Source organism: Procambarus clarkii, chromosome 5, assembly GCF_040958095.1.
Source record: "Procambarus clarkii isolate CNS0578487 chromosome 5, FALCON_Pclarkii_2.0, whole genome shotgun sequence".
Classification (NCBI taxonomy): Eukaryota; Metazoa; Arthropoda; class Malacostraca; order Decapoda; family Cambaridae; genus Procambarus; species Procambarus clarkii.
The window spans coordinates 34,876,903-34,890,521 of record NC_091154.1 but is presented as its reverse complement, the minus strand read 5'-3'; the positions used below and the strand labels follow the sequence as shown (position 1 = coordinate 34,890,521).

The 13,619-nt window shown below is 46.8% G+C and overlaps 1 protein-coding gene across 7 annotated transcripts in view; it reads right to left on the bottom strand.

Moving 5' to 3' along the window:
* Sec31 (secretory 31) overlaps positions 1–13,619 on the bottom strand; it is a 65,224-nt gene that overhangs the window by 5,105 nt on the left and 46,500 nt on the right. For all 7 annotated transcript variants that reach the window (XM_045749840.2, XM_045749857.2, XM_045749848.2 and 4 more), the window contains 2 exons: positions 13,022–13,138; positions 11,436–11,618 (listed from right to left, as the gene is read on the bottom strand). In XM_045749840.2, coding sequence (XP_045605796.2) covers positions 11,436–11,618; positions 13,022–13,138 — 300 coding nt within the window. The remainder of the gene's footprint in view (positions 1–11,435; positions 11,619–13,021; positions 13,139–13,619) is intronic.

The following is a 13,619-nucleotide window of genomic DNA, read 5'->3' as shown; positions in this document are numbered from 1 at the left end:
TCAAAAGTATCCGAGTCACCAAGAATTCTATCGAGGGACAGGTGACCGCGAGGGGCGGTCGGAAAGCAAGACACACGCTCGTCCTGGAAGTCAGGACATTCAAGAAGGACATGCACGACCGTAAGAGGGACAATGCAACTAGGACAATAAGGAGCAGGGCGGCGCTCCATCAAGTGACCATGGGTTAAGCGAGTATGGCCAATACGCAACCTCGCTAGAGCTGTTTCCCACCGCCGGTTACGGTGGAAGGAGGACGGCCACGAGGAAACACAACATTTAAGAGTACGTAGCTTGTTACCAGTAACAGACAACCAAGAAGCCTGCCAACGGGTAAGGACTGAGGAATGGATAACCGGGTAAAAGTCGGAATACGGAATGCCTTTACGAGAGATGGGACAAGAGCGGACAGCTTCCTTAGCGGCAGCATCCGCACGCTCATTTAAAGACACGCCAATATGGCTGGGAACCCAACAAAACTCAACCGACTTAAATTTACTGTGAACGAGAAACAGCCAATGCTGGATCTCGACAACTACCGGATGAACTGGATTAAAGCACCCGAGAGCCATGAGGGCACTACGAGAGTCAACAACAACCACAAAGGAAGACTGACAACGAGAAAGCAGGAGACGAAGAGCATAGAGAATAGCATAAAGTTCCGCTGTAAAGATGCTAGTCTCCGGAGGCAAGCGACACATAAGTGCGATCAGGAAAAACAACAGAGTAGCCAACACCGTCCGCTGACTTAGACCCATCGGTGAAGACAGAAACGGAGCGGGAGTGAGAAGAAAAGTGCTCGAGGAAAAGGCGTTTTAGAACTGTAGGAGGGGTAAAAGCTTTAGTGATACGAGTCAAGGATGTACAAAACCGCGGAAGAGGGACCCTCCACGGGGGCAAAGAAGGAACAACACGAGGAGAAACATCAGAAATACGAACGGAAAGAGAATCCTGCAGGCGAGATAACCGGACAGAAAGAGGGAGGTGGTGAAGAGGAACAGGAACCGCAGGAGGGGTAAAAGTTAAAGCACGACAGAGACGAGAGGAAGGATGTTGCAAGGACCGCGCAAGATAGCGAAGACAGTAGCGATCACGGCGGTCCTGGAGAGACAGGAAGCCAGTGTCAACATACAAGCTAAGGACGGGAGTCGAACGAAAGGCACCAGAACTGAGGCGCAACCCAGTATGGTGCAAAGCATCAAGACGGCGAAGAGTAGAAGGAGAAGCAGACGAGTAAGCAGGGCAACCATAATCGAGCTTAGACAGGACGAGAGAGGAATGTAAAGCAAGGAGAGTGCGCCTATCTGCCCCCCAAGAAGTATGGGACAAGACCCGAAGGAGGGTAAGGGACTTAGAGCACTCAACACGGAGGTAAGAGATATGGGGAGACCAAGACAAACGAGTGTCAAGGAATAACCCCAAAAGCTTCGCGGAATCTTTGTATGCAAGGGGATGACCATAAAGTGACAAAGAGGGACGAAGAACAACCCGTTTCCGCGTAAAAGTCATGGCACAAGTCTTAGAAGTAGAGAACTTGAAGCCATGACCTGTGGCCCAAGACGACACGGCATCAATCGCAAGTTGAAGCCGGCGTTGAAGGAGAGGCGAATCATCACCCTGACAACAAAGGGTAAGATCATCGACATAGAGAGCGGAGAAGACACCAGAAGGAAGAGAGGAAAGAAGACCATTGAGGGCAACCAGAAAAAGAGTAGTGCTCAGAACACTACCCTGGGGCACACCTTCGTATTGCTGAAAAGAGGGAGAGAGAGCGGTACCAAGGCGCACCCGAAAGGAACGACGAGAGAGGAAGCTGCGGAGAAAGAGAGGGAGATGACCACGAAGGCCAAAAGAATGAAGTTGAGATAGGATATGATAACGCCAAGTGGTGTCGTAAGCCTTTTCTAGGTCAAAAAGGACGGCAACAACGGAGGTCTTCGCAGCAAAAGCAGTACGTATATAGACCTCCAAGTTCACCAGGACATCTGTCGTGCTGCGGCACTTGCGGAAACCAAATTGAGAAGGGGAGAGGAGGTGATGGTGTTCCAGGAACCACATCAGACGAACGTTAACCATACGTTCAAAGAGTTTGCAGACACAACTTGTGAGAGCAATAGGGCGAAAGTCCTTAGGGGAAGTACCCAGAGACTCTGGTTTGCGAACAGGGAGGACAACGGCATCGAGCCAGTCCTCAGGGACTGACGACGACTCCCAGATCCGATTATACAGACTCAGTAAATACTGAGACGTGCTCGGAGGGAGATGGCGAAGCATCTCATAATGAATACCATCGGAGCCCGCCGCCGTAGAACCGCAGAGGGCCAGGGCAGAACGAAGTTCAGAGAGAGAGAAGGGATCATTATAGGGAAGCTGAAGATGAGTGCAGAAATCTAAAGGACGAGACTCAAGGACAGGTTTACGAAGAAGGAAAGATTGGGGAAGATGAAGACCAGAGCTAACAGAAGAAAAGTGGGAACCCAGTTCGGAAGCGACCTGCAACGGGTCCACCACAAGAGTACCATGGAGGTGAAGGACCAGTGAAACATCGGGAACGAACTTACCCGCTATCTTGCGGATACGCTTCCAGATCTGGGCCAGAGGGGTTTCGGACGTAATTGTCGAGACATAAGATGCCCAACATTCACGTTTAACCGTACGGATGGCCCTACGGGCCACCGCACTCGCTTTCCGAAAGAAAAGAAAAGAATCGGTCGTCTGCCTACGGCGGTGCTTCTTCCAGGCCGCACGCTTACAGCGGACAGCCCGAGCACAGTCCGCATTCCACCAGGGAACGCACTTCCGTGGACCCCGAGAGGAAGAGCGAGGAATAGAGCGGAGGGCAGCGTCGAAGACAGTGTCATGAAAAAGGAGGAGAGCGCGAGAGAGGGGCAGAAGGGAGAGGTCAGAGAGAGTAGCACTGAGGGAAAATAGGGTCCAGTCCGCCTTAGCAAACTGCCACCTAGGGAAAGAGAGGGAAGGGCGAAAAGAGAAAAAGGAAACAAGGATGGGGAAATGATCACTTCCATGGAGGTCATCAAGAACCTGCCATGTGAAATCTAAGTAAAGAGAAGAAGAGCAGAGAGAAAGATCAAGACAAGAAAGGGTGCGAGTTCGAGAGTCCAAATGAGTGGGCTCACCAGAATTCAGAAGAGACAGGGAAGAAGAGAGGAGAAACGGCTCAAGGAGGCGACCCCGGGTATTCGTCAGAACGTCACCCCAAAGAGAATGACGACAATTGAAGTCACCTAGCAGGAGCACAGGCTCCGGCAAGGAGTCTAGGAGGTGTTTCAAATCAGGAAGAGAGAGCGGGACACTCGGGGGGAGATAAATGGAACAAACTGTGTACCATTTCCCCACAAAGATACGAGCAGCAGAACAATGGAGAGGCGAAGGAAAAAGTAAAGGAACAAAGGGAACATCAGCCCGAATCAAGAGAGCAGAAGAATTAGAAGCCCCAGCAATGGCTGGGGGGGGGGAGAGAAAGGAATAGCCACGAAAACGACCAGGACGAGCACCAAGCATCGGCTCCTGGAGACAGACACAAAGGGGCGAAAACCGCGAAACCAGAAGTTGGAGTTAGAGGAAATTGGCGTAATAACCTCGAACGTTCCATTGAAGAATGGACAACGACGAGAAGAGAAAGGACAAAAACAGAGAACAAGGAAGAAACAAAGGCGAAAGACCAACAGAGCACGTTAAAGAATATCAGGGTCGGGATCAGGGTCAGCAAAGTCAGGGTTAGGGGGCATGGGTAAACTGAGCAAAGACGGAGGGAAGGAAACGGGAGAACAGATCAGAGGTGGGCGGGCAGGGTCCGGAGGAGGAGGAGGAGGAGGAGGAGGAGGAGGAGGAGGAGGAGGAGGAGGAGGAGGAGACAACGGAGAGGAGCAGTCAAGGACAGCAGCAGGAAGAGGGGGAGTAGAAAGAGAGGAGGACACCCCAGCAAGAGCAGCAACCGAAAGGGAAGCAGGGGCCAAAGAAACCTCCATAGCAGGAACAGGGGGCGCAAGCACTGAAACGGGAGTGGAAGGAGCAACAGAGCCAGAAGGAGCAGCTGAGGAAGAAAGCGAAGCCTTCTTACCCGCCGGGGAAGAGGAAGGAGAGGAGCCAGGCTTACGCTTCTGACGTAAAGAGACCGGTGTCCCAGCAACTACGTACCGGGCAACGGATTCCAGTGTCTCAACAGGAGAAGCCGAACGAGAGCACACACGACGGCCGTTAGGAGAGCGATGGACATCCGCCCGCACCGACAGGCGGCGGGGAGAGCCGATAGATGGAGGAAGAGGATGGGAAGGAGGATCGGAGGGGGACGAGGAAGGAGACACAGAAGACACGACAGACCGGGTAGAAGGAAGGGGAACCCCAGACAGAGGACCAGGAGGAGGATCCTTCGGGAGAGAACCCAAAGGGACAGAGGAGGGGGCAGTGGGCGCATCAGGGTCCAAGGCCTGGAAACGGTTGTGAGTCTGAGGAAGGCGGGAAGGACGAGGAGAGGAAGAGCGCAACACGCGAGCATAAGAGATATTAGCATAAGGCGGGAGCCGGCGAACCTGGCGCCTCGCCTCAGGAAAAGATAAACGCTCCCGGTGCTTCAAGTTGAGGACGGCTGCCTCAAGCTTGTAATGGACACACGCACGGGAGAAGGTAGGATGGGCCTCACCGCAGTTGAGGCAACGAGCCTGGGGAGAAGCGCACTCCGACTTAGAGTGACCTTCGCCACCACACAAAGGACAGAGAGAGACAGTCCCGGAGCAGCGGAGGGCATTATGCCCAAACCTCCAGCACTTGTTGCAGAGCCGAGGAGAAGGAATGTACTCCTGGACAGAGCACCTGGCACCAGCAAGAATGACAGAGGGTGGAAGGGTCCTACCATCAAAGGTAATCTTCACAACCCGGAGGGGTTGACGGCGACTACCACGAGGGGGACGAGTAAACGTGTCCACCTGGAGAATAGAATGGCCCTGGGCAGTGAGGATATGGCGAATATCGTCGTGGCAGTCGCGTAGGTCCCGAACACCGGTCGCAACATGGGGCGGGAGCAAAATAGTGCCAACACTGGCATTCAACTGAACGTTCTTCGAGACCCGAACGGGGGTCTCGCCAAGGCAGGATAAGGCAGCCAAGCGGGAAGCAGCATCCTGAGAAGGAGCAGCGACGACACGCGTACCGAGACGAGTGGGGTTAAAAGTAATGGAGGCATCCACGGAATCAATGAGATGTCGATGAAGGGAGAAATCGTCAGGAGGCGCAGAATCAAGAGGGAGGAGATCAAAATATTTGGCCCACGAAGCGGGACCAAACAAGGCTTGATAGGTAGCAGAACTGGAAGGAATCGAGCGAGGGCGGCCGTGACGAGAACGGCGGTGAGATCCCCCAGAGAGAGAGGGGTTAAAAGGCGCAGTAGTTACAACTAGAGAAGGAGCCGCGCCAGGGGACGAGGTAGTCACCACTGGGGGCTTGGGGCTCGACCCAACCACAGAGGAGGGAGGGGAGCCAGGGGAAGGAGTCAGAGAGGCCAAAGGAGGAGCAAGGTCGGGGCCCAATGCAGCGGAGGTTACAGAGCCCGGTCTTCCAATACGGACCGACTCGGGGGCTTGGTCGCCCACCCCACGAGCCTGAAAAGGTAAGCCAGAAGCAGCCGAAACAGGGGTTATCATCTTGACGAAATTACGAATTCACTCACGAATGTGCCCCCACACCCACCATGGAGCCACAATTAGAGGCAGGACACCCAACAAGAAGCTATCGCCGATCTTGTCGGGGCCTCCTAGGGGTGCGTCGTGAGTATACGCCCCACAAACGCCACCTTAAGAAACCGACAGTCCGTCGAGATCGGGTTCAGTGACGAAGTGGGGATTGACAATAAAAGGTTCCCCTCGCTCTCGACGTCGGGTACTGCAGTTCTACGGGTGCAAGAGTATGCCTCCTCAAGCACCCGGGCGTCAAAGTAGAAGAAGTCCAAGGGAAGAACCAGAACGAGCAAAAGGTCGGCAGGAAACGGCAAGCAGATAGGAGAAGAGGGGGGAGAAAAACGAAACAGAAGGAAAAGGAAAAGATGCCCAGCAGAATTGGAGAGGACGGCAGCAGGAGCACAAGGCTAGAAAAGGACAGAGGACTGTCCCAAGGAGCATCACACTCCGGCAGCCGCCCACTAAGCCCCCAGACGGCGACAACGAGCTGAGCGGGGAGGGGGGAATGTTTGAAAAGGTGAACTCATTCGTGGAAAAGCTGCCCTGATAAAGCAGTGACAACCAGGTGTGTGAAAATGTTTAATTAATTTATCACTTTGTGATAACACTTTATGAAAGTGTTATCACTTTCGCAGGTATATGTCACTTGAACGTGACACACTTTTTTTCTCTTGAATGCACCCAAACACCGCGCTCAAGCGTCATTTGAGCAAATATTTCTATAAAATCCAATTCTTATCCGATCGACTTGGGGATTGTATACATGTTTGCCATGAAATTTCCATTTTCTTTAATAACCACATTGCCTATTTGAGAAAACGGCATTGTATTGTATCTTCGTGGTAAGACTATTATATTGTTGACACAACGAGTGTAATCAACATAGTTTTTTATTTGGTGCTGGTCTAACGCATCCTTGTGTGACATTTGAAATGAAATTTGGGTGAAATTCCCAAGAAGAGAGAGTCCGCCTGACTCAGAGGTGGATTCCCCTTCCACACCATAACCCCTCTCCTCCTTCCCACCTCTCCATCGTCTCCCTCAAGCCAGCAACTACTCTTCATAAGGTAAAGTAAATATTAAAACACTGCAACAAAACATTTATATTTACATGTGCAATATTATATTTACATAAAAAAAAGTCATACAAGTATGGATGTTTTTGGGAGTGGAACGGATTAAATTTATTTCCTTTATTTTAAATGGGGAAATTTGTTTCCAAAGACGAGTTTTCCAGGTAACGAGCTCGGTGCCAGAACGGATTAAACTCGTTAATAGAGGTTCCACTGTATTACATTTCTACCAAGGGAAAAAACTGCTTTTTCTGATTACACCATTATTTTGTTTTTCATAAGTAGGATTTTTTTTTTTTTTTACCAAAATTGAGAACGAGGTTCAAGTAACTCAGTACAGTATAAGGGCAAAATGTTCCAAAGACATACACAGAATATCCTCATATATACAACCAATAATCATACTTGCCATAAGAATATATATTTTATGCCCAATCACTTGGGCTGGACGGTACATCAGGTTCAATCCCCGTCCGTCCAAGTGGTTGGGCACCATTCCTTCCCCACGTCCCATCCCAAATCCTTATCCTGATCCCTTCCAAGTGCAATATAGTCGTAATGGCTTGGCGCTGTCACCTGATATTTCCCTCCCTCTATATTTATTACATTTATAGTGGCAAAAGGAACTGTTGACGAAACCACACACTAGAAAGTGAAGGGATGACGATGTTTTTGTCCATCCTGGACCATTTTCAAGTTGATTGTGATGAGGGAAGTTTGTTGTTGTTATAGATTCAGCTACTGGGAACAAAAAGTTCCAAGTAGCACGGGCTATGGTGAGCCCGTAGTGGACTTACCTGGCACAGGAGTGAGGCTGTACCTTATGAGGGAAGGAGGCGAAGGCAATAAATAGGCAAGAGGTGAGAAGGAAATCTAAGTGGACGAAAAAGCAAGGCAAAAGGTTCGAAAGGTAAGGTGTAATAATGGGGATAGTAATGTGAATAAGAAAGGTATCTTAAGAGAAAACAAGGGAAAGAAAAAGATAAATGGAAGGGCTTATGTTAGGTCATGTTTGTTAGAAAGTTTAGAACATTTGAATATATACTGTGAAAGGGAAGAGTCAACAGCAACAAAGCCAGGACTCAGGTTCATGTTGGGTAGGTTGTGTATCAGAGCCGATTCAACAAGACGGCGTCTGTGTAGAGTAGAGGCAGGAAAGATTATTTTGGAGGAAGACTAATGAATAGGATGATTAGAATCCCTAACATGACAGAAGAGAGCATTGTTTGTGTCTGCAGACTTAACACTTCTTTTGTGTTTCTTAAGTCTGTCATTAAGTGTATGGCCAGTTTCACCAAAGTATTGGAGAGGACAAGACAAGCAGGAAATAGAGTAGACACCAGCTGCATTAGAAGCAGGAGGAGCAGTGTGAACTGATTGCTACGAAGTGTGTTAGTTTGTAGAAAGGCGAGCTTTGTCAAGAGGACGAAAGGTATTAGTTAAAGTTTTGCGTTCAGATATGAAGGGAAGGCAGAGCACAGTGCTACTAGTGTTAGAAACAGGTTTAGGATGAAAGAAATTTTATCCTTTATTACACCTTATCTTTCGTACCTTTTACCTTGCTTTTTCTTCCTCTTAGATTTCCTTCTCACCTCTCTCTCTTGCCTATTTATCGCCTTTGCCTCCTTCCCTCATCACAATCGACTTGAGAATGGTAAAGGACGGACCGAAACGTCGTCGTCCCTTCACTTTCTAGTGTGTGATTTGGTCAACATATTTCAGCCACGTTATTGTGACTCCTCGTCTGCAAAAGGAACTGTTCTGCAGTTCTGATGCACTGTATAAACAGTGCATCATTAATTCAGTGAGCTATATGGGACTAATCCTGATTTATTGTACCCGGAGATGCCTTCAAGAGGCATTTGAAATATTTTTTTTTTTTTTAATGATGAGAAAAATATATTTCTTCACCCATTTCTTTCTTCTAATGCTGCTTCCATTTACAAAAATTAATTAAAATGCAATTGGAGTCATTAAGTGTTTCCATTCATACCCTAATGTTTCCCATACTCTATGGGGCTAATTCTAATTTCACTGAGCTAAATTTTAATTTCAACCTATCATATGATGGACAACTACCACAAGGAATGGTCTGTAAAGAGATTTCACCAATAACTAGTATACTGTATTTCCATGTCACTGCCTCAAAACCTCATTTTCAAAGTAAGGAACAGTTCCATTTAAACAAAAACCATGGAAACTCAAAATGGAAACTAACCAAAGAATTATATTTTAAATATGCTCAATAGCTATCTCAAAGTCTCAACTTTTTCTGCTAATGTTAAATCCACCCAAAAAAATCATGAAAAGCCATTTTTCCACAGGCCTGTGAACTCTGGTCCTGCTTCCTAAGCAAATCTGCATGTCCCCCACTTTACCAAATCTCCAAACACTAGTTCGGTGGAGCGGGTGAATAAATCCAAACTGAAAAGTGTGTTGCAAACCAGAGATTTGCTGAAACGAAGTCTGTCAAATCAAGGTTGCACTGTACCATGAAAATGCATTACAAAATTTTAATACATAACAAATATAGTCTTTCAAATACAATATTAATGTCCCAAATAATTCAGTACTGGACACGAGTGTTCCAAATGCAGAGAATATCCCCATACTACAAACAATAAGAACTGAGTATATTGAGTGTACTCTTTTTTGCACTCAAAGCTTATGCACTGCTTTTCCTGGAGCAGAGACTAGAATCCTCACCCCCCAAAAGGCAGGGTAAGCTGAGGGATTTATAAGACTACACACCACAACAAAACCCTGCCAAGGTCAAAAGAGGGTTACAAAACTCAAAATGCTCTGAAATGTTTAGTCAGAGTAAATACCAAACAAAAAACTTTAAAACTATCCCAAACAAAAACACTCACTCACTGCTGTCCCTCCCCACCACCTGATGTCAGAACTAGTCAACCTGAATGTAGTGCAATCTAGTCCTTCACCGAGCCTAAGCACATCCCAAGAAACCACCTAAGCAGGGAAAACTGTACAGAAAAAGGGAAGCCACTGATGGGACCCAGAAAGAGGCATTTCATTATACTAGATACTATTTCTGGGGTGGCACCTTTAGTGGTACCCCATAGCTTCTTTACCAGAGCCTCAGATGAGGAACCCTGCATCACACTCCTAATACATAAAAACTGAGAAAACATGCATGAAAAATAAAGTCACTAGTGTCATGGAAGATTCCACTGGACCCCATATGTACTGTAATGTTTTCTAAGGTAACTATTCAACACTACAAGTGTTGAAGATAACAAGATAACTTATCTTGTATGTACAAGATAACTATTCAACACTACAAGTACAATGTACAGGACATACAAGAATTTAAACTGACCTAACTACAGCTGTCTATGTGACCCGTCTTACATATTTCTCCTAATGTTAACCACTGGAATGTGCCAACCGAGAAAACTAGGTCGGTGGGAAACTGCGCCAACCGAGAAAACTTTTATATTTTTTCATACCCATTCAAAGCATGTGCGCAGTAGGTTGTGTACGAAATGGACTCTTAGGACCCCCCAGTGAGAGGCAGCAATCTTGGAAAAAGTTTCCAGAATGCCCTAGGGCTGCTGGCTGGGTTAGTACTGAGTGAGCAACCATGGGTGGCGCAAGCGCCTCTGGCTCCCAAACACCTGTCCGACGCGGTGTTGAAAGATCACGCTCTGTTGGTGAAATTCAGATCTTATTGTTTGAAGAACAAAGGTCACGATATTGGTAAACCTAGGCACAATAATGGCCTAACAATAAGGTCGTATGCAAGTGATACAGCACCTATGAGGACGACATAGCGAGCGTATCCAGTTGTAGCTCTGAGAACCACCCTTGCCCACTTATGCCATTTCTAGTTTATATAGAATTTTGGGGGAACACTTGATTTGATGCACAGGGGAAATGTCACAATAAACTCGGCGCAGCACGGTGGTTAAACATGTGCACATTGTAACCCTTGTAATGTTTGAGGAATCTGTCACAAAACTACAAAATAGGAATTATAACTATACAGTACTTTACTTTGACAATAGTAAAAATGAAATCTCAAAACCTTTGTACTTGCTCACATTCCAAACAACTGGCATCAAAAACCAACGTAACAAGCGTCAAAAATTTTTGTTTGCTTTGCTAAACGAACTAGAGGGTTCAGTTCCTGAACCGTTTATGTGCCTCTGTAATCCTTTACACCACCGCCCACAGGATAGGTATGGGGTGTATAATAAAAAAAAATTTAATCGAGCTGCATTTTGAGTGCTATAAGTCAATAGATGTGAACTATGGAACATGCAGCTTGCTGACATTAGTAAGCTAAACTGTGAATGGAGGAATTGTTCAAGATATTTTAGGTATTCATCCTTGCCTTCAATACAATTACCTGCCTGGCCTGAATTGTATGTATGCAATATGAAGAAAAATCTGAACAAATAATTGTTGAGAGCAAGAGCCTGTAACAAATTAACAGCACAATATCAGCCACTTGGAAACTTGTGTAAAATGTATCACTTCTCAAAACATGCACCCAGTTTGCTCAACACAAACTACAGTATTCCTACATATTATTCTTACAAGGAACAATCAAGAAAATGCAGTACAACATTAAATATAATTATACAGTACTATTAGAGTAGATATTTTATACATTTCGTGGCACCCTCTCTTCCCCTTAAAAAAAACTAACCTGATTTTGAACAACCAACTGGCAACGATTATGGACTTCATTAATAACATCTTGAATAACCTGGTGTTCAGTTGGTAGTGGCCCCTTGCTAGCTGGCTCAGGGGTAGGGGCAGCACCCACAGGTGCTGCAGACCCTCCACCTGGTGAATGTGCTTCAACTCCATACTGTGGGTGTTGGAATCCCTGAAATAAATGTTACATTAAATAAATTCTCGAGTGAGTGTACTGTACACACTGTATAGCTATGTACTGAATGTTATAGTATAGAATGGGGCATAGTACTGAATGTTAATTGTTTGGTGAATGGTTTGAACTACTGTACATATGAAGCTGATTAGAGTGGGACCCCCATTATACAGATCCCATGCCCCTCTTCTGGATTCACTAGATAACATGAAATATAAGTATCCAGTTTTCCATCTTCATTTACCACAGTTAATTGGGGTCCACCCCCCATTAACTGGTAAAATATTGCTATCCCCCCCCCCCCACCCAAAAAAAAGGTATCCAAACCAAATATACCTCTCCGAGCTATTTAACCAAAAATAAAGTGGAATATGGAAGAAATAATGTTTATTAATATTGTATGAGCAAACAAAGATAACAAGGAAAAAGTTGAACATTACCACAAGAGTAGCACATTGTAAACGAGGAGCCACAATAACGTGGCTGAAATATGTCGACCAAACCACACACTAGAAAGTGAAGGGACGACAACGTTTCGGTCCATACTAGACCATTCACAGTCGACTTGAGAATGGTCCAGGACGGACCGAAACGTCATCGTCCCTTCACTTTCTAGTGTGTGGTTTGGTCAACAGTAGCACATTGTATCACTAAAACATCTTAGACTAAGGGCACAGGGAACCCCCCTTCCCCCTCCCTCTGTCCAACCATTATACGTGGAATAGGAGAAAAAAAAAACAACCTAAAAATTATGTGAGAAAGCTTTAACAAATTCTGGTAAGAGAGATCTAGGTTTCTGTCTAGTTTAAGGGTTGGTTCTAGATAGAAAACTATCACCTAAAGACCACATAAAGAACATTGTGCAAGAAGACTATGCTACCTCTTAAAATTCAGAATTGTTTTTAAATACATGGATGGTGAAATACTAAAATAATTGTTCACGACCTTTGTAAGGCCAAAGATGGAATATGCAGCCATTGTATGGTGCCCATATCTTAAGAAGCGCATCAACAAACTGAAAAAATGGCGCCAAGACATGCAACTAAATGACTCCCAGAACTGAAAGACAAGAGCTACATCTTTCTAAACGAGGGTGGGGGGTGACAAGGAACGGGTGTGGCGTGCATGTGTGTGGTGTGTGTGTAAATTTAATATATATAGGATTGGAGACCGAGAGGGTTATGTGGGGAAGATGGAAAATGTGTGGGGGTGGAGATAGGGACATTGTCTGTATAAACTGAAAAGGGAACAAAAAATAATAGAATTTAACTGCATTTAATGGGATAGATGATATATCTGAAATGGACATTTGTTCATGGTAAGTTTAAACTAAGTCCGAGCTGCTTCCATCAGAGATGAGAATGATGAAACTTATACTGTATATCGTTGTTGTATCTCACCATAAACTGTTGAGACGAGTCAGAAGGAACACTTCCTGGTACGGGGCACATTATTGGCTCGGGTGCTTTTGGGACCTCGCTTTGCTGCTGCTGCTGCTGCTGCTGCTGTAATTTAGCCTGTAACAAATTAAGAATAATTTTACTCATCAAAAAACAATAAATATACAAACATTATTACTACTACAGTACACAGTTGTGATTAGAGGGAGGAGAGGGGGGGGGAGGAAAGGAGGGAGGAGGAGGAGGAGAGGGGGGAAAGGGAGGGATGAGGAGGAGAGGGGGGGAAAGGGAGGGACGAGGAGGAGAGGGGGGGGGGGGAAGGGAGGGACGAGGAGGAGAGGGGGGGGGAAGGGAGGGACGAGGAGGAGAGGGGGGGGGAAGGGAGGGACGAGGAGGAGAGGGGGGGGGAAGGGAGGGACGAGGAGGAGAGGGGGGGGGGGGGGAAAGGGAGGGACGAGGAGGAGAGAGGGGGGGGAAAGGGAGGGACGAGGAGAGGGGGGGAAAGGGAGGGACAAGGAGGAGAGGGGGGGGAAAGGGAGGGACGAGGAGAGGGGGGGAAAGGGAGGGACAAGGAGGAGAGGGGGGGGGAAGGGAGGGA